General features: G+C 40.9%; 1 protein-coding gene across 9 annotated transcripts in view; it reads left to right on the forward strand.

The window, feature by feature from the left end:
• ptprua (protein tyrosine phosphatase receptor type Ua) overlaps positions 1-26,306 on the forward strand; it is a 480,983-nt gene that overhangs the window by 88,835 nt on the left and 365,842 nt on the right. For all 9 annotated transcript variants that reach the window (XM_084423701.1, XM_084423706.1, XM_084423703.1 and 6 more), the window contains exon 2: positions 12,324-12,452. In XM_084423701.1, the coding sequence (XP_084279827.1) occupies positions 12,324-12,452 (129 nt within the window). The remainder of the gene's footprint in view (positions 1-12,323; positions 12,453-26,306) is intronic.

Raw genomic sequence — 26,306 nt, forward strand, 5'->3', positions numbered from 1 at the left:
CTCCTGTAATGTAGCGTGAGAGCATGTTATTGTGAGAGTGCTTCTGTTTTTAGTTGCTACTCTAGATGGAGTATTATTAGCTTCTGTTGAGAGCATGTTTTCCAACAGACAAACATAGGAGTGGGTCACCTCTCACTGGTGATGAGTCTATTACGTGAGTTTCGTGTTTCGTCTCAGTGTCTCTAGTGATGTTGATGTTTGGCAGGTGACGGCAATCTACCTGACCCGTCTTTACCTCAGCGTCCTCCAAGCTTGGAGCTAATTGAGCCGAAACACACACCTCCACTTACACACAGAGCAGAGGAAACCAGAGTTATTAGATGCAATTAAGGGAAACAAAAAGCACAGAAAAGCTTTTAGCTGGAGTCTGAGTTCAGGTGTGGTACTCAATCATTTTTGCCTGAGATAATTCCACATCACTACATTCACAGGCGAGAGCGTCTTTTCGTTTGCACCATTAGTTTTAGTGCGAGTGATTAGCCTTTCTTCACACTACATACGATTCCAATTGGTTTTCCAAATCCAATTTTCAGGGCTGACTGTCCGCACTGTTATTTTACAAGTAATAAAACACAAACAGATCCATTTTTTTAGACAGTGTAGTCAATGTCCAATAATATACGAAAATGGCTATTGCATATCCTTTCCTCAAAACCGCTACAGTAACTCATTCACTATTAAAGTTCCCCATTAGTCAATCATTTTATCCCTTCAACCTCATCTTTGATCCAAAATGACATATTTAAGGTTTTTTTTCCTTGAAATTGTTTTTTTTATTCATGCCTTAAAATAGCTTGAATGTTACTCTACACCCTTGCCTCATTTAGTATATGCGGTTCTATGAATATGCAAATTAGCCCCGCCTCCACTCACACCAGCTCAGAGATCCACTCGTTGACGATCACACGTTGACGTGATTGATTACAAGGTAGTTTGTGACGTCAGAAACACCAGCAATGAAGAAACAACCAGTCTTTGGTTCACTGCAGTTTTCAGGAGAAAATACTCAGCAATGGTGTTGACTTATGAATTTGCACATGGTCAGAGGTGTCAAAAGTATTCACATTCATTACTCAGGTAGAAGTATAGATACTAGGGTTTAAAAAGACTTCTGTAGAAGTTGAAGTATCAACTCAAGCCTTTTACTCAAGTTAAAGTATAAAAGTACTTGTTTCAAAACTACTTAAAGTATAAAAGTAAAAGTAATGTAAAAAAAAAAAAATGCAATTCTCTCTCTCTCTCTCTCTCTCTCTACGCGATTTGCCCCGATTTCTCCCTCGCTTACCGCATCTAGGTTTCCTTCGGAGGAGTTTTGTTGCTTCGCACAACCAAATGTGACTACAGCCTCTCACAAGTTAGAAAGACACCACAACGCCAATCAGTTTAGCGATGTGTATTCAGGAGGCGGGACTCAGATCTAAACGGTTTGTGTAATTGGCCAAGTTTTTTTTTTTACGACAACAAGCCGGAATGAAAACAAGCCGAAATTAAATAGGATTAACGAGGCTATTTTTTAAATGTAAGGAGTAGAAAGTACAGATAATTGTGTGAAAATGTAAGGAGTAGAAGTAAAAAGTCGTCAGAAAAATAATTACTCCAGTAAAGTATAGATACCCCAAATTTCTACTTAAGTAAGGTAACAAAGTATTTGTACTTCGTTACTTGACACCTCTGCACATGGTCTTAAACCATATATAAAAAAAACCACATAGATATATAGACAACATTAAAAGCTTGATTTTCACCACTGGAGGACTTTAAATACCACATGAGAACATTAATGAGTGAATTTGAGCATATTTGTATACTTTTAAATGATATTACAGTCACATCCCAACCCAGACCAATTAGAAAAACATTCTAAAAGCGCAGTCAGTTTTATCTGTAACAGATGAACGTGAATTTGGCAATGTTTTATTACGTATCATGGCAATTTTCAAATGAAATGTCCGGTGAATGGTGTTTAATGCTCAATCGCATTTGAAAATAAAGTAGGCTTGATTTAGTTCTCTTACGAGAGGTTCTCTCGTATTGCGTAAGTTGCTTACGCTACGGGTAAAGTCATCTTTTCTCGAGATATGAAGCCAAAAAATTATCCTTAATTTTTATAATCTTGTCAACGCAGTGCAGCAGCAGGCAGACCTAGAGCAGGCTATCTAGCGTGCTCATTGGCTGCCCTGCGGCAACTGCAGCAGCCTACCACTGAGCCTGGCGTGATGTCACGCCTAATGGGGGCGCTTGGCGCCCTCACGCGTCACAGCCCGCCAGAAGGGGCGTGGTTAAGCGTATAAAAGGAAGGCTCGGAGGCTGGTTCACTGATTTTCGTCTCTTCAGCGAAGCTCTTCGCATTGCTGGACTCTGAGAGAAGCCGCCGCTGTTGAAGCAAGCGACCAGCAGGCCGAGGAAAGCGTCTGAGGAAGCCGGTCGTCTTCGCCGCCTTCAGCCATCCGTGCCTGCTACGCTATCCGGCGTCATATCCTTTTTGTGCTGTGTGTGTTCGCCACTGCGAACTTCTTCTAAAAGAGAAATTTCGAGCCGTGCAACTGCGCCGTTCACAAGGGACATCAGAGCGGATGGTCACAGGGCTAGCTCCTCGTGCTCCCTCCCTCTGTTCGAGCCGCGCAAACCGCGCCGCTCACAAGGGATGTTAGAAGCGGACGGTCACGGGCTAGCTTCCTCGCACTCACAACGTTTTTCTTAACGTTATAGAAGGCTGCCCCGCCCCGTTCGCGCGCATCACTCACCGGCGAAAGGAAACAAGTGTTTTAGTCCCGCCGAGGCTGGACCCAACCTCCTTTTTCTCACACATTTCTCAGTCACCTCTGAAGTTCAGGCGACTGGAAATATCTATATTGCAGTAAACGAGCCTGTTAATACATGCACGCCTGCAAACAAACGCCGACGCAAACATGATGACGCTCTCTGGCTACTCGCCCCTGGGAATATCATATTGCAGTAAACGAGCCTGTTACAATACACGCATGCCTGCAAACTAACGCCGATACAAACATGATGACGCTCTCTGGCTACTCGCCCCTCTTCCCGCTCTCTCTCCCTTTGCTTGTGCCGCGCAAACTGCGCCGTTCACAAGGGATGTTAGAAGCAGACGGTCACGGGCTAGCTTCCTCGCACTCCCTCTGTTCGAGCCGCGCAAACTGCGCCGCTCACAAGGAATGTCAGAAGCGGACGGACACCAGGCTAGTTTTTCTTTACGTTATAAGAAAGCTACCCCGCCCCGTTCGCGTGCGTCACTCACAGGCGAAAGGAAGGAAGAGAGTGTTTTTAGTCCCGCTGAGGCCGGACCATTCCCCATTTCTCACACATTTCTCAGTCCCCTCCTAAGTTCAGGCGACTGGAAATATCTATATTGCAGTAAACGAGCCTGTTGCAATACATGCACGCCTGCAAACAAACGCCGTCACAAGACATAACGACGCTCTCTGGCTATTCGCCTATTACGACCCCTCTCCCGCTCTCTCTCTCCTTTTGTTTGAGCCACGCAAACTGCGCCGCTCACAAGGGATTTCAGAGCGGACGGTTACGAGCGATGTTCAGCACCCCGCGTGCCTCACTCACCGGCGAAAGGAATAGTTAAGAATAGTCTTAAGTTCAGGCAGCTGGAAAAATTTATATTGCAGTAAACGAGCCTGTTATAATACACGCACGCCTGCAAACAAACGCCGACACAAAACATTATGACGCTCTCTTATATGCTCGCGCTAACCGAAAGCTTATGTGTTCTCCCCCTGTGGCTCAGTGGCGGAACGTTAGGCTTTCGCGCCAGAGACCCGTGTTCCAATCCTGGCTCGGGCGGCATATAAAATTATGCTGTTTCCTTCTCCGAGCTCGCGGCCAGCTTTCTTACATACAGAAAGCGAACCCGCCTCTCGCACCCTCCCGCTCGCATGGGTTTCTCGCCACAAAATGTTCTCCGTCCATAGCGACCGAGCCGTTGTGTGCTGTCCAGCCAGCCACGCTGTCAGCGAGCCTCCGTATTCGAGCACCAGCGGCGTGTGCGCCGCCCCATCCTCTCTGATACAGGTTCCCCATCCCGCGCAGTGCGGCGATCTGAACCCAGAGACCATTCGACCCCTAGCTATGCGTGAATTGCAAAGCTGCTGTGCAAGGGGGCTATAGAAAAGGTGCATCCTTCTCTGAGCGAGACGGGCTTTTACAGCCGTTATTTCCTCGTACCCAAGAAGGACGGAGCTCTAAGACCTATTTTAGATCTGAGATATTTGAACAAAGCTCTCATGAGACGGCCGTTCAAAATGATCACAACCAGACAAATCCTCGCGCAAATTCGCCCAAGGGACTGGTTTATCTCTCTCGATCTGAAAGATGCATATTTTCAGATCCAGATTATACCCCGTCACAGGCCATTCTTGAGATTCGCCGTCGACGGTCAGGTATATCAATACACCGTCCTGCCGTTCGGCCTGTCTTTAGCACCCCGTACATTCACGAAGTGCATGGACGCGGCCCTCGCTCCCCTAAAAAGACAGGGGATGCGGATATTGAACTATCTGGACGACTGGCTGATACTGGCGCAGTCAGAGACAGAGCTCATGTCTCACAGAACAGCGCTCCTCAGCCATCTGGAAAGCCTGGGTCTCTCGGTCAACTGGACCAAGAGCTCATTACTGCCCAGTCAGTCAATTTCCTTTCTGGGAATAGAACTGGACTCGGTGGCTATGACGGCCAGATTGTCAACGCAGCGCGCGCGCCGCATTCGACATCTCGCCGCGTCTTTCCACACAGGCAGCCGGCCCCCGCTGAGAACATTTCAGAGAATGTTGGGCCATATGGCCTCAGCTGCAGCTGTGCTCCAGCTGGGCTTACTGCGCATGCGCCCGCTACAACGCTGCAGCCCTGCAGCCCTGGCTGGCGGCCGAATGGTACCACACGGGGGTGACAATGGGAGTTGTCTCGCACCGAAAAGTTGTCTCGACAGATGCCTCCAACGTAGGTTGGGGGGCTCTTTTTGAGGGCAGACCGGTCTATGGCCTCTGGTCAGACCAGGAGAATCGCCTTCACATAAACTGTCTAGAGATGCTGGCGGTCGAGAATGCGCTGAAGCACTTCCTCCCATACCTGCGGGATCACCATGTACTAGTCCGCACGGACAATACGTCAGTGGTGTCCTACGTGAACCGTCAGGGCGTTGTCAGATCCAACATTCTCTGCTCCCTGGCGGAACGCCTCCTCGTTTGGGCTCAGCACTCACTGCGCTCACTGAGAGCCGCGCATGTGCCCGGTCACCTGAACGATGGTCCAGACAGACTGTCCAGAGACAATGTTCCCCCAGGGGAATGGTCTTGCATCCCCAGACAGTCCAGTTATTGTGGCGCCTTTTCGGCAAAGCGAAAGTCGACCTTTTTGCGTCAAAAGACAACGCTCACTGCCCAAGGTTCTTTTCAAAGAACGAGGATGCGCTGGCCCAAACCTGGCCCAGCGGCCCGCTGTACGCTTTCCCCCCGGTCTCACTGTTGCCACAGGTCATCGGGAGAATCAGGGAAGCGCGCCACTCGGTGCTCCTCATAGCCCCGCACTGGGAGAATCAAACGTGGTTCCCGGAATTAATGCGGCTGGCAGACACAGCCCCATGGCCGATCCCGGTGAGGAGAGACCTTCTCTCTCAAGCCTGCGGCTCGATCTGGCATCCTCATCCAGAGCGCTGGTCTCTGCATGCATGGATAATCAACGAATACCCGTTGACCTGCCAAAAGGGGTTGTGAACACGATCACACAGTCTAGAGCTCCCTCTACGAGACGGCTCTACGCGTAGAAATGGTCTGTGTTTGATAAGTGGTGCACCGCCAAAGATTTGGACCCACATATGTGTGGGGTCTCGCGGGTGCTTTGCTTCCTTCAAGAGCTGTTGGACATGGGCAGGTCCCCCTCCACGCTCAAAGTGTATGTTGCGGCCATTTCAGCTTTCGCCGACTCGGCGCATGGCCGCGCATTAGGAAGGAACGAGTTCATCATCCGCTTCCTTAGAGGAGCCAGGAGGATGAATCCCCGCGGCCCCCGTCGGTTCCTATTTGGGATCTTTCCCTGGTCCTAGAGGCCTTGAAAGCGCATCCCTTTGAACCGATAGAAACTGTGGATTTCAAATATCTCACACTCAAAACCGTTTTTCTGATAGCTCTGTCATCAGTCAAACGTGTGGGTGACCTACACAAGTTATCAGTTAACGCCGCGTGCCTCGAGTTCTGACCTAATGACTCGGAAGTCATTCTCAAACCGAGGCACGGTTATGTCCCCAAAGCGATGGGCACTCCCTTCAGAGCGCAAGTCATTTCTCTCTCAGCTTTGCCGGCATCCGGCAGCGAGGTCGATAATAACCTCCTCTGCCCTGTCAGAGCACTGAGAAATTACATCACGCGCTCCGCCGCTGTCAGGCGCTCGGAGCAGCTTTTCGTTTCGTTTGGTGGGCGCACCAAGGGTCTCGCCGCCTCGAAACACAGTCTGTCCAGTTGGATAGTGGACGCTATTGCGGCTGTTTACGCATCTAAAAACCTGCACTGCCCCTTGGGCATCAGAGCTCACTCCACTAGAGGCATGGCCTCGTCGTGGGCTTGGTCCAGCGGGATTATTCATGACATTTGTACGGCGGCGGGCTGGGCCTCCCCTTCTACATTTGTTAGGTTTTACAACCTGGAAGTTCCCGCCCTGCAGGCTAAACTTTTATCAGTCTAAGTCGCGCGTATGCCCGGCCCACATTCTCGTGCGCAGGCTACTGCTGTTCGATTTAGCTCTCCTGGTTGAGCTGCACTATAAAGGGTTGTGTCAGTTTCAGTACAGACCGGCTGGGCCACTCTGCACTCCCTACTGTGTGCTTATGTACATGCGCTAGCCATTCTGTTGGCCGCCCGGCTCCCACTTATCGTGTTCCCCGGGCTTTCCCTGGGACTCATTCAGTGGATGCTGGGCGCGCACGGCATTGACAAGGGTGTTCCCGTAGCGTAAGCAACTTACGCAATACGAGAGAACCTCTCGTAAGAGAACGTAATCGGTTACCTAACGTAACCTCTGTTCTCTCTAGAAGAGGGAACGAGTATTGCGTAACCCGCCGTCACGAGCTCATTCGCTTCATTGACGAAAACCAGTGAACCAGCCTCCGAGCCTTCCTTTTATCCGCTTAACCACGCCCCTTCTGGCGGGCTGTGACGCGTGAGGGCGCCAAGCACCCCCATTAGGCGTGACGTCACGCCAGGCTCAGTGGTAGGCTGCTGCAGTTGCCGCAGGGCAGCCAATGAGCACGCTAGATAGCCTGCTCTAGGTCTGCCTGCTGCTGCACTGCGTTGACAAGATTATAAAAATTAAGGATAATTTTTTGGCTTCATATCTCGAGAAAAGATGACTTTACCCGTAGCGTAAGCAACTTACGCAATACTCGTTCCCTCTTCTAGAGAGAACAGAGGTTACGTTAGGTAACCGATTACGTTTTTTGTCAAAAAAAAAAAAAAAAAATGCAGCTGGTTATGTGATGCAGATGTCAAAATGCTTCACAAATCGTGTAGTATGGTAAAAGTGCTTTGAAGTCATATTGTGCAAGGAACTGTGTGAAAAGAAATAAAACCTGTTGGTGTTTTACTGCCACTAATGTTCATTTCAGTGACCCTGGCTCAACTGGTAACTGGCTTAAAAGAACGATTCGTACAGGAATCAAACACCACTACTGGAAACGGCTAGCCTTACAAGCCAGACCCACATCAAGATGTTGGGTCTGAGAACACACCATTGGCAGGGCTCAATCCGAGGGGCGGATAAACGGTTGTCTTTCAAATTCCCTCTGCACGCAATAGGATAGCGCTACAACCAACCAGCGCGTTTTCCCACCAGCGGAGGTAGTTGATAGATTAAACATTTGCTGTATCCGGTCGGCAAAACTCCGAACACATCTTCCTTTTTTAAGAATGACTTCAGTGCCGTTCTTTGTTCTTTTCTCAAAGAAAAGCTTAACTCCAAGTCTTCCAGAGTCGTGGCCAAAGCCGATTCGAAAGACCACTGTTCTCCAGCAGCAACAGCAGCAGCCATCTTCTTTGTTTTCAAGTAGCAGGGAATTCATGCGGAACCGTCACAACTCTGCCGTTATTATGTTAAACCCGCCCACCGACTCTATACACGATGTGATTGGCCTGATTAGAGATTAGATTTCTAGGCTAGGAAACTGCAGTGGATTCAAAGTAGTTTTTTTTTTTATAAGAGTTTTGCAAAAATGTAGAGGTAAATGCGTGTTTTTTCAATGACCCTTTGTTGAAAAAATCCCCAATATATATTTTTTCTCTCAGATTTGAGTCAGATATGGCAAAAAAAAAAAAAAAAAAAAATCTGCCTGTCTAAACAAAGTCTTTCTTCTCAGTGAAAAAAACAAGAGTGCTGAAAGATTACAGCTACAAAGTGAACCATAGTTTTGTGCGGAATATTTACTTACTCGAACGCAACAGCCCTGAGGTTCCACTACAAAGCTAGCAAACTCACAAGTTATTTACAGAAATGCATCATCTGCCTAAAGCAACAATCTTCCCACTGTTCTCATAAAAAGTTTTCAGAGTGTGATCAAAAATGTAGAGCTTTTGGTTATTTGTTGTTTAAAGAGGTTATAATCGACTCTTTTTAAATCATTTTATTTTCCTCCCTGAAGTCCTATTATGATGTTGGTCAGGTTTTGTTGCACTAAAAACAGCTGCAATTTAGTATCACAGAGAATTTGTCAACCTCTCCCTGACCCTTGCAAATGCAGTAAGTTTTTGCTACTGAACCTTTAAGAGCTCTTTATTCAATTATGATTGACTGACCTCTTTGCATTTGAAATTAATAACTGTCACACTGGGTGTCACCATATACACGTGAAACCATTGTTAAAATGTGAAGTTCAACTTCAAGTAGAGAATGACTTCTGTTGCACTTTCCCAAGTAGGAATTAATGTTAACCCTTTCACACGTAAGTTTAAAATATTCTGGCTGACCCCCCAGCGTGAGTTTTTCAAGGCGACCGTTATTTAGAATGTGTCACTTTATGGTTTCCAAGGTGACGCGTTATTGCTTGTCACGTGACACACCGCAGCAACAGAGCTGCATGAATGATGATCTGCTTTTATGTCATTTTTCCTTTTTTATTCAAAATATTCACAAATTTGTTAGATATGGCATGAAATATCTGATATTCCGATTGTCAAATATATGCAAGTGGAAGTGTTTTGTTGTTTAAACACCTTTATAACGATCGCGTTAGTTGAGCTGTATGCGCCGCCATGTTAGTTTGTGCTGCACTGTCTATTGGTGCGTTCAAGTCATCTCGTATAGATCGTATTTACGAGTTGAACGCACTTGAACGCCACCACAATGTCGTAAATACCAGTGGGGAGCTCGGGATTTTCTCAAAGCTCCGATCTTTACGAGTTGGGGGCGTGTCAGTGATTAACATGGCGAAATAGAGGGTTTTCACGACGCGTCATCAATCCGGAAGTCGGCCATTTTGGAGGTACTGAACGTAAACAGTGCCATTGAACTGAACGGACTCGCAAATTTGGCTGATTATTGCTTCTGAAAAATGGTCAAGTTTTGGTCTGTACTCATCGGTCGCACCGAGAAAAAACATTTCTAGTTCTATAGACTGCCGAAAGTTAAAGAGAAGAGTGCAAAAACTGATGAAAGATGACGTTTGTGGTTGAGAGAGGCACAGCATCAGCCACATGTGTAAATGAAGCGTTAACTATGGCTAAAATTTTGACGTATAATAGTTAACTATGGGTACATACACACTGTCAATCCGATTATCTTTGTATCCGATTGGAATATGATCTAAAATGATGTCCACACTGTATTGCAACTGTTCAGAACCGATTTGTGTGTCCACGCAGCTCTTTGACAATATGGCAATGATGTTGCGTTGATGGAGAGGTTTTCATTTGCAATATAAATGTTTTCTTATTTAAATTTTACAATATGGAGATGTGTAGCCGCTGCGCTGGACTACTGCGTCTCGAGCTGCAGAACTGTAGGAGGCTGGTAGGTTACTGTGTGCACAACTCTTTTTCATCCGCGCCGGTTTCAAAATACTTTTCAAAAATAATAATTTTCTGCTCGTCCGGCACTTTGCATCAACACAACCTTGTTTCGGCAGCGACTTTCAGCATGTTCCCTATAACAACGTCTGATGTTTATATTTTACGTGGCGTGAGAAAGTCACATAAACCACGAGAAAGAGCGTTCAGACTGGTGGATTTCCTGATATGTGATTTGAATAGGATATTAAACCACATATGGATGTAGCTTGAAACTGATTTCATGTGCTTTTTTTTGGACTGACAATCTGAACGTAGCCAATGTCGGGATACGAAAAAGAAGTAAGGACTAGAGAAGCTAGCTCGTTCAGATCTTTACCACATATTACCTTAAGTTTGTCAAAATGTTGAGCTCTTTCCTGCTTACCAAGTCCTTCTCTATATGATTTCGCAGCTTCCATGTGTTTTTCCCGTGGTTTAGACATCAGAAATGAGTGTAACAATAGCTGTGTCTGAAATCGCTCCCTATCCACTATATAGTGCACTATTTAGGGTGTCGGCCATTTTGTAGTGGTGTCCGAATTCTGAGTGAACGACATCATTCCCTACATTCGTTCACTACTTTTACCCACAATCCTCTCTGAATTCGAGTGTACATCCGATGTACACTTGCTGAGACACTATTTCCCACAATCCAACACGATAAGGCGACAGAGCGCGAATGAAAAATAAACAAAAATGTCACCATGGCAACGGCGCACGCGAGATAGAAAACAATCATTTATAAGACCAGACGCCTGGTTATTTATTTATATATATACCGTTATATCTATATTTGAATAAACAAATGTGCTGCTGTGTAGTGTTTTGTTCTCTTTTATTTTCACATATAAATGTAAAAAGTAAATAAATATGATAAGCAAGTGTTTTTATTATCTTTTTTTTTATCAAATAACGCAATAAACGTGAAAAATACATACATACAATTGTTACATACAATTCATACAGCCAAAAAAGGAAATATTAAAGATGGGTAGGTAATGTTTATGACGAAATTGTCCGAGCTCTCTGGCGCGTGATAATTCGCTAATCCGAATTCGCTCACTCATTTTCGTTCACTCTTTGCTGATGTAGTGCACTCAACTGCCATTCACTATGTAGGGATTAGTGAATGAGTGAACGAGTGAGCGGTTTCAGACACAGCTAATGTGTTCAGTAGTACATAAACAGTGCAATCCATGCCGTTGTTTACATCCGAGTACCTCCAATATGGCCGCGCATCCGGGTAACTGACCAAATCGTGACGTCGGTGAAAACCCTCTATACACACTACGTAAAGGTATTTAGCTGTGATATTGTCAGGCTTTTCTTTTTACAGGGCAGTTAGCTAATCGCCAACACAGAATATGATAGTATTATAATATAACTATGCAACATGTAACGATGAGTTGGCAGTGGCTTCATAAATTAATTAAAAACATAAAAATACAAAGTACACCTGATGCACATTTCTTTGTTCTTCATTTTCTAGAACAAGAGTTTAAGAACCATACTGTATTTTTGTGTAATTAATTAAGAGAAAGTACTCCGCCATTTTGCTGCAACGAAAGTGACTTGAACGCACATGCCGTTAAAGCACGACTTCCCACCTCGTACGTACGAACTTCCCAGGAGGACTTGAACGCACCATATACATGTGCAGATGCAGTTCAGAGAATCGGATCTGTTGGATTTACAACACGTGAATTCATCCACTTATCCCGAAATACATAAAAGTAAGTGGCTGGTGAACTGGGAGAAGAATAGAGTAAACTTTAAAGTTACTTACACAATGTGTATCTGATATGAATTATGAATATAACTATAGGCCTAATTATAATGGAAAGGATTATTATTGCCTCTTCCTTTGACATCAATGTGTATTTTACAAACTCTAAATGTATTGTTTTTTAGTACTTATATGTCTGAAACCTAAAAGAAACATTGTGGTTGAAAACACTGAAAAGTTGTGATATATGACAGCTCTGAATGCGCCTGTCTCTGGCTCAGCGCCAGCCAACGCGCGAAAGCACATTTGAATTTAGCAGTTGATCACGTCATGCACTGACCGTTCTAATCACACAGGTGTGATCGTATGCTCCAGGGACCAGCCTAGACTGATCACACCGGTGTGATCGGTATGTGCGAATGTATGACTTTTCTGAATATTTCAAAAGATTAGTTAAACTGACTTACAACTGCAAAAAGCGCAATGCAAAATAATCATCTATATATTTTTTTTTTCTAAAAAATTGTTATTTCTCTCTCTAGCTGGCTGCACGTTTGAGGAAGACTCCGACCCCAGCCTCTGTGAATACAGACAAGCACAGGAAGATGATTTTGATTGGCAGCTTGTACGGACCTATAGCTGGCCGCACATGACCTCTGACCTTATACAAGGTGAGTTGCGTTTGTTTTGTGTGTGTGTGTGTGTGTGTGTTGTAATAAACGCTTGAATGTACTCTCGTAGTTTTCCATGTTTATTTGTGTGTGAAATGGCTGAGTCTATAAAACCTAAGAAAGCAATGCATGTATCCTTAACGGATAAAGCAATCCCAGAATGCATTGTGACACGCTCAGTAAAAATCAAGAGAAATCTCATTTATATAATTTATAAAAAAAAAATGCATTTATTTATATATATATGAAGAGTTCAGCTGCAAAAGCCTCTAAGTGCCATCTGAAATTTTCTTCTAGAATGATCATTTTTATCAAGCTCGTATATTTAAGTTCAGTAGTTTCACTTAAATGACAATTAATAGGTCATCTTCATTGCTATTTAAGTGAAATTACCGAACTTAAATATACGAGCTTGTTAAAAATGATCATTCAAGAAGAAAATTTCAGATGGCACTTAGAGGCTTTTGCATCTGAACTCTTCATATATACACCACGAGTTGCCATGACACACTCCATGCTTGTGGTCAGAATAAAAAGTGGTTTGCATTTTCTCTAAGGAACATACTCACTTCCTGTAAATTACAATGAGAAGTTTAAAGAACAAAGACACTTAAATTTGCATGTTTATTTCAGCTTTGTTCCAAAACCTAAGCTACTAGAGGGCTACAAAATCTTAGAAGGTTAGACACTCAATTGAAACTCATAGGTGACTGTTTTAAAATACAATAGGCAGAAGGCAGCCTCACGGAACTCTATTGTATTTATTCCAATAGAGTTTAGAGTTAACATGTTGCTAGCTAAAAAAACGTGACACACTAGCACTAAAGTACTTAGCTACGGAACACCTAATGGGACTTTGAATTCGCTCACAAAACATTTGCATGAATGTTAAGTTTCTAGGAGGAACACAATAGTTTAGCCAGAGAATGCAAATGTTTTGTGAGCGAATTCAAAGTCCCATTAGGTGTTCCGTAGCTAAGTACTTTAGTGCTAGTGTGTCACGTTTTTTTTTAGCTTAGCAACATGTTAACGCTAAACTCTATTGAAATAAATACAATAGAGTTCCGTGAGGCTGCCTTCTGCCTATTGTATTTTAAAACAGTCACCTATGAGTTTCAATTGAGTGTCTAACCTTCTAAGATTTTGTAGCCCTCTAGTAGCTTAGGTTTTGGAACAAAGCTGAAATAAACATGCAAATTTAAGTGTATTTGTTCTTTAAACTTCTCATTGTAATTTACAGGAAGTGAGTATGTTCCTTAGAGAAAATGCAAACCACTTTTTATTCTGACCACAAGCATGGAGTGTGTCATGGCAACTCGTGGTGTTTTTGTTCAATGTCAAAAGTACACTGTGTCCTTCTAATTATAAATGTGCTTTTAATTGCTGTTCAGGTAAGAGTTGTGTAGTAACATGCTAAGAGTTTAGATGGTTTCAGCGATAATTTTACAACTCCACGATGTGCATGGGGAGTTACAGAAACATGTGGGGCTTTTTCGTGCAAGTGTAAATTAATTTCACGAGTTCACATGTTAATGAAATCTGATGTAATATTATAATGCGTATTTGGCTTGCTGTCCGGGGGGAGGGCTCCGAGCTCGGAATTCGGCCCGACCCCAGAGTACTCCCCCCTATGAATGTATAGATCATAGGTATCTATGAGCAGACCCAGCCTAGTGTGAGGTGATGGGGTGGTGGCGGGATGCTGAGAAATTTGTCATGAGACAGGAGGTAAGGGAAGGCTTTATTTATACTGGCTTCTTCTTGTGCTGATTGGATGATTACCTGAACATGCTCCTCCCAAACTTTGTTACATAAAACTTCAAGTAATTTGTATGGTGTTAGAATATGGATGCTCTTGTATGCATTATGTGTTTTTATTATGAGTGCTCTTACAGACAGTTGTGCTTTGTAATGTTTGTTTTCATCAATATGGTCAGTGTCCATGAATCAGTAGCAGAAATTATTCTATACTGTACCAAGGTAGCAATATGTCCATGTGGACTTTCCTTTCACTGACTCATTTACTGATACCAATTACTACTACTACTACTACTACTATTTTTAATTATAATGTGCTTTTCTTACACTCAACATGCCACAAGATATGAGATTAAAGTAGTTCAGCCAAAAATGAAATTATGTCATCATTTACTCACACTCATGTTGTTCCAAATCTGAATGCATTTATGTCAGGACCACTATCAAATACGATTGAGAAAATGGCATATAGTTAGGATTGGCGGTATGGTTCTGTTCTGGGCAAGAACTCCCTGCGCATACATGCAGCCTAGCATGGATAAGAGCAGGGAGAGCAGCAAACCCCCCTTAGGGTATACAGAACCGAACCAACATGAATGTATTGCAGATATCACTAATTAATAAAGATTTTAATGTACAACATAATTCGAGAATTTATTCTGATTCACAGGGCAATCAGAATGCCAAATACTGACTGCACGAGAGGAGGAGCTGCACTGTAAAAAATGTTACTGCTATTTACTTAAAAAAATTATGGTAACAATATTACACATAATATTTTTGAGTAGTTAAAGCTTGATTTCATTCATGGAATCTACCTGAATAAATCATGTAAAACACCCTAATTTATTTAGTCTATGACACACAATTTTTTAGTGAAATGTGCTTTTTTATTTGAAGTATTTTTTATTCTCAAAATTGTGTGAAGTTAAGTGAATGGATATGACCAGTTTATATTTAACTTTGAGATATATTGTTTTATAAAAAGACCATATACTGCTAGAACAGCACAGAATCAATTACTGCACTATCATTAGCAGCGTTATTGCTACATGTATATAACAATATGCTTCATAATACTAAATAAATGCAGTTATTCACAACCTAACCATAAGCCCTACTCTTCTCCACAATGGTAACGATCAAAACTTTAACATAATAGAAACTCTTTCAAATGTCAAACATACCTGAACATTAAACATTAACAGATGTTTCCCTTTACTCAAAAACACATGAAATAACACTTAATTTCAAGATTTACTCTCCATTTCCAGCCATGTGCAAAGCATGCTGGGAACAAACAATGGTGTGTCTAAATAAAACCGCATAAATGAGCTAATTTTCTTAAAATAAATAGGTAGCCCCTTTTCCTTAATTTTATGAGGTTTATCAGTTCCTCAATTCAAGCCTTAAAATTGTGTATGTTTCCTTAAAAAAAATAGGAAAATGCATCTCTTGGTGTTATTAGTGAAATTTTCTCAATATTTTCAATAAAACCCTAACCACAATTTTCTTAATAAAATATACATAATATTTTTAATGATCACCTCAATTTTTTTAATGAAAATTACAAGACTCATGATTCATTTTTTACAGTGTGGGGATGGAAGAGGGTAATTGGCTCTTGAGAAACACGATAGCTGCTGATAATACTGAAGGAGCTTATATATGTATACAGTGATAGGCATCGTATTCCTATAGACGTGTATCAGCTGAGAGTCAGCTGACCTGTCAAAACTGATGCTACGCTTAATTTCTTTCTTCTGCTGTTTTGGTTCCCATTGACTTCCATTGTATTTTTGTCCATAGAATGGAAGTCAATGGGAACTGAATCTCTTTAGTTACTAACATTCTTAAATAAATAATAAAAGAAAGAAAGTCATACAGGTTTGGAATGACATGAGGGTGAGTAAATGATTTAATTTCATCTTTTGGGTGGACTATCCCTTTAACTGATTAAAGCAAAATTATGAGCAACATTAAACACAATTAATAACAAACACCAAAAAATGCTCTGATGCTAGACTTGTTTAGTTGTTATGAAAAAATCTAATTAACATTCATTTGTAAAATATTTAAAAATCAATTCAAAAATCACCACATGATAATATTATAAACCATTTGATAAAATCAAAAACAAATAACTAGACTGATACAGTGTACCATAACTGTGATCTAATACTACTCATACTGTGATATAAAATGTCCACTACCCTGGATCCATTCTAGTGGCACGTGATGTTGTTAACTGGACATAAGAAGCTTGAAGACACTTTGTGTTGACATTTCTTTGAGTGGCCGTCCAATACTGCACTTATCTGGAGGGTTAAATTCCATCAAAGCTGCTAAAGACACTTCAATTGAGACAACAGCTTAGTTTATTGGGTGCTATTTGCTCAATATTATTGATCCATACTGGGATATGTTCAGCATGTCAATGAAGTGGAACTGAGAAACAGAGACAAGTGTAATGCAGGTCTAACAGAAAATAGAAGCTCTGTAGAATACTGATGTATTAAGCTTTTGCATTTCTCAAGTTTTCACACATTTTTCAAATCACTTTTCACATTTTGACTTTGATAAGTTGATAAGTTGCTCTTATTAATTATGTCTTGTTTTACACCTAGTACCTATAGGAAGTAATAGTACTAGTTCTCTTTCGAGGGAACTCCACGCTGCGTCGAATGACGCAGAACCTGGAGTCTGAGGCATGTGTGAAACTAATCCATTGTAGGTGCGTACACCAGCGCGCTCCAAAAAGCGCACAAGAATTGTGCGAGCTGTTCCTATCATGTCACTGATTAGAAAATGTGCATCCCATTTAAATTCTATTGAGAGTAGTAAAACGCTACGGAGAAAGTCAAACATGATCTAAAAACAGCAACTAAAAAGACTGATGAAAAGGGGAAAACATCCTGCACCAACATAAATTAGAAAGCTTTTTAAACTACTCATGACCACCTTTACTAGAATTTATCACATTCTATTGTATGTATTGTGAAATTTTGACTAATTTGTTGTAGTAATAGATAGTCTATTAGATTTTTCACTGAAGATTTATATTTGGCCACAACTGTGGCATGTTGTAGCTATTGTTTATAACTCTGTAGGTTGCTATTTTTCATAACAAATGCTATAGATAAAAAAAGAAAGAAATGACCTAAGCATGTTAATGAGGGGCCATCAATGGTCTTACCCGTAATTATATCCTTATTGTAACAAATGCTATAGATAAACAATTACAAGAACTAGGCCTATGTTACTTTTTAATAAGGCCAAGTACAAGTTAAGCTCTATTCGGACGGGATTAACTTTACAAGGGTAGATGGAGTAATGTAATTTTACCACAGGACGTCTGTAATATTAATGGTCAATTTGCACAGGATAAGATATCTCAGTAAAACTAGCAGAAGTGGGAGGGGTAACTCGATTTGCGCATCGCCACCACCCTTCTGTCATCATGTGCGTATTACGTTGCTTCTTGATATCACATGCACAAACACATATAACCTATTATTTCTGGTTGAATAATGTATTAATTAAAGCAACACCAAGTAACTTTTGCTCTCGGGGTCCCCCTACAGTTGGGAAACAGTATTGTCTTCTACTACTGTCGTAAAATGTCATGGTTCCACCAGGAGATACACGTGCATTTGTTGACAAGCCGATACCCCCGAACTCTGCAGAAGGAGTTCTCACGTCTTGGGCAGACTGCCTGCGTTGCGTGTGAAATGTCTTCATCCCAGGTACAGTGGCATATTTATAATATGGCATGTCATATGAATATAATTTCATGGGTTTTATTTTTTCATCGAAAACTAGCATGTTAGCGTTTACTAGCTACCAGATTGATAATTCGCTTATACTAGCATTACTTGATTCATGAAGATAAATGGAGGACCAGATAGCTTCCGTAACATAGCCAGGCAGACAACAAATTCGAAAAACTAGAGATAGTATGCAAGCAATATACTTACTAGTCCAACAGCATGGCAGCCAAGTCAGCATCGGTCGGGCACCCCTCCTCCTCCTTTAGCTCACGCCAGCGAGCGAACGCTGGACCAATATTGATCCTCGTCCGGTGAAGCAGTCGATTCTGTTCCCTACCAGAATTCCTGTTCCCTTTACGCAATCATACTACAAATCATGTGTAGTTGCCGAGTTACCATACGTACCATCAGAACTGAATACGAGCAAGAAGCACAATTGGATGTACGGGAAGCCAAAAGGTTAAAAAAGGATTGTATTTTTTTCCCGTAAATTAAGCGTTTTTATTTATTTATTAGAAACGAGTTTTTCCCCATCTGTCAATTCAATCCAGATTATTTCTTTTCACATTTAAAACGTTATTACCGATTTCAATGTAATGTTTATTAAGGCTTTGATTTATTAAGGTTATTAAGGTTTTGACGCATGCGCTGTCAGCAGACACGGCTCGTTGAGGGGGAACAGGAATTCCGGTAGGGAACAGAATCGACTGCTTCACCGGCCTTTGATTTTGTCACACTCCCTTTTTCTCTTCCTAGTCTCCTCCGACAAAACCTTTAGCTTCTTTGGTTGCGTTGCTGCTTCGGCCATGACAACAACATACACACGCTAAACCACACGCTATACGTCCGAATTTGAGGAAACGGGGGGTGGTGGGGTAAGTGAGGTATGCCGTAAAGCAGTCGAATTTTGTGTTACTACCCGAACCCCGAAGTTCCGTAGTGCCAGTAAAAGCGATACAGACCCCGTCAGGCTATGGCAGACGTGTCATTCAACCTATTGTAAGTCGATGTACCATCACAAGGGTCTTGGAAATATATTATGAAGGTTGAAAAACTACATGGTGTTGCTTTAACTTCAGATTATTGTGTTGGTAATAGGCACTTACCGTAAAACTTCAAATAATAGCCGAGTCCCAAATAGACGCCTGTCTCTTTTACACGCCTGGTGTGGCTACAGGTTTGGATAAATAAAGGCCGGTCTCAAATAGAGGCCCGGTCTGTTTTTTAGTTTCGGGTTGTATTTAATCTTCTAAAACCCGTCAGATCGTCTGTTTAAGCCAGTTCTATGGAGCAGATTGCGCACGCAAGAGAGCCCTGCGCATCTGGGCCAAAGAGGGAGAAGTGGAGGAGAGCGACGAGGAGGAGGAATTCGGCAATGAATTTGTAGTTGAGGATCGCAGTGATGATGATAGTGATGAATAGGGTCCTTTTGTATCACATGATTGCAGTTGTTTTACAGGGTACAGGGCTTAAAGTATTCCGGCCGGGGGCCGGATTTCCGGCTTGAGGGCAGGTCCGGCCTCCGGCGCATGCAAAATTTATTTATCAGGCTGCAAATTACAGTCGGAGGCACTATCGGCGCGGATGCGCTTGAAAAAAATGGGCGCGGACGCGCTTGAAAAAAATGAGCGCGTCGCTTCCATTATGAGCGTGCATACCGCGCGGCTACATTTGAAATAACGAACTTGAGCGCGCAAAAGACGTGATATGTGAACAGGCCCTATCTGACTTGAATAACACACCGGTCCTCTTCAACCTACCACCTTGATTCAAGAGTCAGCGCTCACAGCTGTCACAGCCAATGGGAGCATGATATTAGGTTGTCTTAGCCAATTGCTAGAGAGGAGGGCGGGTCTTGTGCAGGAAGTGAACCAGTTCGCAGTTAGCTTCAGAGCTGCCAACTCTCACGCATTCACCGTGAGACACGCAATTGACACTTTTCACACGCTCTCACGACACACATCTATTTTCTCACGCACAGAAAAATCGCGAAGCAAAGAGGACACGGAGACCGACAGACTAGACAGAGCAGGTTACTTATGATGTAAAAAAAAACTCAGCTCTCAGATTCTGTCACTTTTATTACGAAATTCAAACAGTAAATACCGTTTTGGCGCTTGTAAATGTGACGCGACTACTGATCTATATAGAATGACATTATATAGATCAGTGGACACGACAGATCCCTAGCGGCAGGTGAACCTATCATCTCTAGCTAGTAAATAAACACGAATGAACAATGTTGAAAGATAGGCTACAGTAAAATTACCGAAATGTATATTCCTTCATACATAATATCGACCAATCAATGAAACAAATGGGTCAATAAAACAGCTGGAGAACAATTATGTCACATAACATTTACCTCAGGAAAGCCATTTGATGACCATAATATAGGCTATAGCACGTTAGTTGGCTAGAAAAAAAGAGCTATAGAGAGTATTTTGCTAAATATGTGTTCTATATTACATATTTATTATGTTTTTACTTATATCATTAAATAAAGTTGTTATTATAATTAAAAAACGCATTATATATCTCTCTGTATGTTTACAGAATTAGGTGAGTTGTTTTTTTCTTAAGAAAAATTAATGCCTATCTTGTGCAGCCTACCTAATATTTATTTAAATGAGTCAATATTATATCAAATCACAATAATTGAATTGAATTGAAAACCAGAAATTGTACCATGTAGCCTAAACATTGTAACATGTTGTCACTAAGCCTAATAAAATTCAGTTTACTTACTAAAATGTTTTGACAATCACAATACTCTTATTGTGATGCAATAAAAAAATTTTCACTTTAAGCCCTGAGGGTAGCCTTCATTCTTTCTTGTTGATGTGTATCGGGCAACTAGTTAATAGGCTCGATGGATATTACCAGTAACTTGTATTGTTCAGCCCATGGCTGTCACATCGTTTCGTTTTTTTATGCTGTCAATAATCTAAAGGGGGTCGCACACCAAGAAGCGCAGCGCCGCCTCGCGTCTATGACAACTCGAGGTATCGCACACCGGACGTGCACTTTGTCAGTTTATGGCCAGCAATATAGTAATGTTTAAGGATATTATGGAATTAAGATCATGTCTTTACTATGTTATGATTGCACTGTACAATTAAATACAATCGTTGCTTAGTCTGCAGTCTGAATTCACTTTACCTCAGAGCGTCCGTTAACTGAATGAATTGAGAATATCACCTGAAAATCCGATAACATCAGCAATTTTCATTCAAGCAGCTGATTTCTGTTAATGAATGTAAAACTGAATGTATATTGCAGCACAGGGTGAAGTCAGTATATACATTAACGACGATTTGAGACAATGTACACTCATAGAGAATAATGTGTTCGAATTTTAAAGACGTGGCGCTGTGCTTCTCGTCTGGTGTGCGACCCCCTTTAGACATACGGAAATATAGTAGGCTAATTCTTACATTAACTGATCTGTAAAACAAAAACAGATTTAGTAACCTCCTACTGTCATGCTCATCTCAACACTAAATTAAAGGCCTGTCTCATATAGACGGCGGTCTCAAATACAAGCCGGTGCAGTTCAGCGATTTGGGAAAATAAAAGGGGGGCGTCACCACTTTTGAATAAGAAACAATATCAAGACTATAAAACTCGTCAAATCTCCGCGAATCACAACAAACGTATCAGTGAGAACACTTGTTCAAATAGCACACACTTAAACCTGACTGCACATCACATTTTTGACTTTATTGATTCTGCTTTTATTCGTAACGCAATGGACCGGTCAACGGGACATAAATTAATCCTTAAAGGATGGGACTTTATGGGACATTTGCACAAAAATAATAAATAACTTACCGTAGCCTATTTTATAAGTCGCTCCAGAGTCGCATATCAGTCAAAAAATGCGTCACGAGGAAGAAAAAACATATAGGCCTATAGCTTAAGTCGCACTGGACTAAGTCGCATTTTTTTAGAAATTTATTTCACAAAAAAAAGAAAAAAACATGTTACAGACAGTTCTCCATTACGGACGTGAGCGCATCTAAAGCGGCACTAAACGAATGTTTTAAAACTTTCACAGAGACCTCAAACTGAAAGCACAAAGCCTGTCTTTAAATTTAATTTCGTTTTGTATTAATTGTATCTTAATTTTAATCGATGTTTCATCAAAAAATTGTCTGGTTTTAATAAATAAGAAGGCTATTAGAAAATAGATAATCAGGGAGGCGCTGGCGAACCTGGAGCTCGTCTCATAATGAACCGAAACTCAGCGTAGGCCTATAAAGTAGCCTATTGCCTCACAGACCTGAGACATATAGATAGCTTGAAATGTCTACTTTTAAGCAGAACAATTCAAAACGAAAGAAAACAGACTTGCGCTGCTTATGTAGGCCTAATTCGTATGAAATGTGCATTTCTCTCTGGCGCTGCGAAGATCGCGATTCGTCAACTTCATGGCTATAGCCCACACTGACATAAAAAAAACTGTTTTATTATTAAACAATTAAAATGTCTCCTGCTATATTTTACATATTTGCCTGTTCCTTACAAGACACTAACAGTGGGGTTTTTGACTGTGTTTTTTATTTATTTATTTATTTTTGCAGCTGCGGACAAATTCTTTCGACACACACACAATACACTCTGCGCTTATGTTTTAAAAACATAATTTAACATATATAACAATTTTTAAATAGCCCACTTAAGGTGTTTATTACAAATAAATGACTAAATGCTAAAAATGAATACATTTTAATGAACTAACATATGCATTGCATTTACAATTCTGTGAAATCAGGGGGTGCTGCAGCACCCCCAGCACCCCCACTTCCCGCGTCCCTGTTCGCACTGGATTAGTATTACCTTAGGTAATTTTTCCGGACCTTTTTACTGAAGGTAAAAGTCACCGTAATCTTTACTGACATTGTCCGTAAAGATTACTGAGATGGCACATTCGGACAGGACTAAAGCTCTGGTAATTATTTCTTTACCCCACCGCTCCCTGTTAAACTAGTCCCGTCCGAATAGGGCTTTAGAAAGAGCTTTAAAGTCTGGACCTGCTTGAATTATTGATTAATCAACTGTATTCCCCATGTGTATAATGTATTTACCAATTTAGGGTGTTTCCCTGATAAAAGAACACTGTTAAAGGGATAGTTCACCCAAAAATGATTATATCGTTCCAAACATATACAACCCATAGAGAACATTAATATGGTAAATGGAAGTGCTTGCATGACATGTGAGAACATTGTAAAAAACGTTGAAAAAAAGTTTCATCATATAAAGCGACCGTGCCTCTTCTATGGAAGCTTGTTTCCGCTTTAGTTTATCACAAAAAAAGTTTATCTCACAAAAAGTTTATCTTATTCTGAAAAAAATTAAGTCAGAATTGCAAGATGTAAACGTACAATTGTGAGATAAAAAGTTGCAATTAGCCTATATTTTAAAATGTTTTATTCTGTGGCGGATTTAAGCTTCCATACTCTTCAGAAGACATGGATTAAACCACTTGATTTATATGGATTACTTTTACGATGTATTTATAAACTTTTTGAAGCTTGAAAATTTGGTGGAAAATGTGTTTGTTATTACATGAAATAAAAGTCCACTGACAAGTTACATTTAAGTGTTTCAAAACATTAAAGGTATTGACTGAAACCTATAAACTGAGTAAAAGGAAAAGTTCATTTAGTTTCAACTGGTGTTGCTGAATTCCAGTGACGTGTGACAGCATGTTCTTGATCTTTAAGTCAACTTTATGCAAATGAACAGGGTATACAGACAGTGTTCTGATGAGGGTTTGAGGAGGAACACCTGCTAGCATACAGCACATAAACTCTTGAATGATCTTCAGAAATTGAGTGCCTTTATGATTTAAGTGAAGAATGCAAGTTGAAGTTATACATTCTGTTTATTAAGAGCACCTCTTTGTTTACCCGCCAAAATACTAGATCATTAAAACTAGTGTTGGGTTTTCAGTTTTCTTTTTGTTTGACTTCAAACAGACAGGTGGTGCCCTGATCTTTCCACTGCCCCCTGCTGCAAGAACGTCAACCCTTCTCCAAAACTTTGACATGCCGCCTTTGAAGATCAGGTGCAAAAAAGCAAAAAAATCTTAGCTAGCACTGCAGAAATTGCTCTTTGCATTTAAATGGCACATTAGCACGGGCCAATTTTCCCCTTGTTTCCTGACGAGATTGAGATGCTCATTTGTGTTGATGCGGGGAAGCAATGCTGTCTTTGATGTCAAGGTGTAATAAGACAAGCTTTCAGCCTATTGGCTTGTTGCTTTGCTCTTTTCTACCGCTCTTCGTGCTGCTTTGTAGTGTGTTGATTAGAGGAATGGATTGAATATATTATTGGAATAAGAGGCAGAGTTAATAAGCTTTAATGGCAGGTTTGTTCTTGCATCAGAATGAGAAAACTTTTACCTGTTTGGAGTCATGCTGTGGAATCTCAGGAACTCTGGTAGAATATTTGACAAAGATTTATTCTGGCACTTTCAGTTTAACTGGTGCAGCAAACTCTTGATTACTGATTTTGGGTCAACAAGTTGCAAAATGAGCTTGATTTGCAGCATTTTTCAAAATGAACTAAGCCTACAATATTAATTGTAATAATATATTAACTCTAATACAAAAATAGTGGTGGAATGAAAACAATATATAAAAGTAATGCTTTCATTAACTGTTGATTTGCAGTGAGTTTGCATGATTAAATGCAAGAGATTAGAAAATGATGAGTTTACGTTGTAATTACAAGTTCTACAAGCACATGAAAGCTTTTTACAGTTCAGAATTGTTACGGTAATTATGACATGGCATAACACACCTTTAAATGATAGGGAGGAAATATTTTGTCATCGATTTTGAAAGCAAAGTCAAAGTTTCTTGGAGGAACACAATGCTTTTGCAAGAGAACACACAAGTTTTGTGTTTCCCTGAGAACATTTCTGTGGAACTTTGGGGACTTTTGTGTCCCCTCCCATCTCATACTCATGTCCATCACCAACATGAGAACACAAAACTTTTACAAGAGAACGCAACGCTTTCTCTAGTCATTCTCCCAGTTCCATGAAAGCAACAATTAAGAAGTTGGTCATTTCAAGCAAGACAGCATTACTGAGATTTTAGCATGAGCTGGAAGGCTGAGGAGAAGCCATTCACTTGTCTGACATTGAAAAAAGAAATGCAGCACTCACTTCTCTAAGATGACATGGTGTATCAGACCGACTTAAATAAATCCTAATTAAACTGAAGGCCTGGGACATTTTGAGAGTTTGAAGATGTCTTTTGGAAATTTGGAATTCAGCATGAAGCTACTGTAGTGCTCAAACTTTTGATTTTAATAATGTATTAGTAAATGTTAAAACATTACATTAAAGGGGTACTTCACCGCTGACAAAATGGGCTTTCAATAAAACTTCGATGCCTATAAAAAAGTAGAAAGGTGTAACATTGTTTTGAAATCAGTGCTACCTAGAGAAAACACTGCGCACAGGTATGAAAGCTGTTGCCATAGTGTTCCATTTTTACAATAATGCTGTTTAAAGTTGACAAAGTATGATACAATTTTCAGTGATAAACCTTACAATAACTGTTAATAACCATCTGCCGATCCGACTGTCTTTGGGCAGGGATATAAAAATGCGTAAGTCTAATCTTTTTTTTTTTTCTTTTTTTTTTCTCTGAATTTCACAGTCCAGGCAACACAGATCATGAGTAAACATTATTAATTTTCATTTACATATACTAGGAGGCAAAGTAGGCATATACTATAGGCAAAGTTACACTCTAAGATTAATAAATGTTTTAGAAATATTTTGTTTTCATTGTTTATGTTAACTAATGTAGCTAATGTTAACAAATTAAACCTTATTGTAAAGTGTTGCCTAATATTTTGCCTAAAAAATATGAATTCTGTCATCACTTTCTCAACCCAGTGTCATTCCGACACTATTTTATTTTATTTCTTCAATAAAACACAAAAAGAGATTTGTGTTTGAGCTGTTTGTTTCTTTCCATACAACAAAAGTGGAAGGTGATTTATATTGCCAAGCTCCAAGAAGAACATAAAAGTAGTTAATCTTAAGATGGCCTGAAATATAGTGCCATGACAGCTTTATGTGAGGAATAGGCCATTCACCAATGGTTTTCTCCTCTGCTCCTCTCCTCTCCTCTGACGTACAAACAATCCAAGCTCTTTTTTTCCTCTAAAACCATGAAGGAAACATTATAAGCTGGAACGTCGTCACTTTGTGGGCCTCTAGAAAAAGCTACTGTGGCTATTTCTGGACAGGATTTGAGCGAGAGAAAGACAGCGAGGGGTGGACTGGCATCATAAC

The sequence above is a fragment of the Rutilus rutilus genome (assembly GCF_951802725.1).
Source record: "Rutilus rutilus genome assembly, chromosome: 11".
NCBI classification, from domain to species: Eukaryota; Metazoa; Chordata; class Actinopteri; order Cypriniformes; family Leuciscidae; genus Rutilus; species Rutilus rutilus.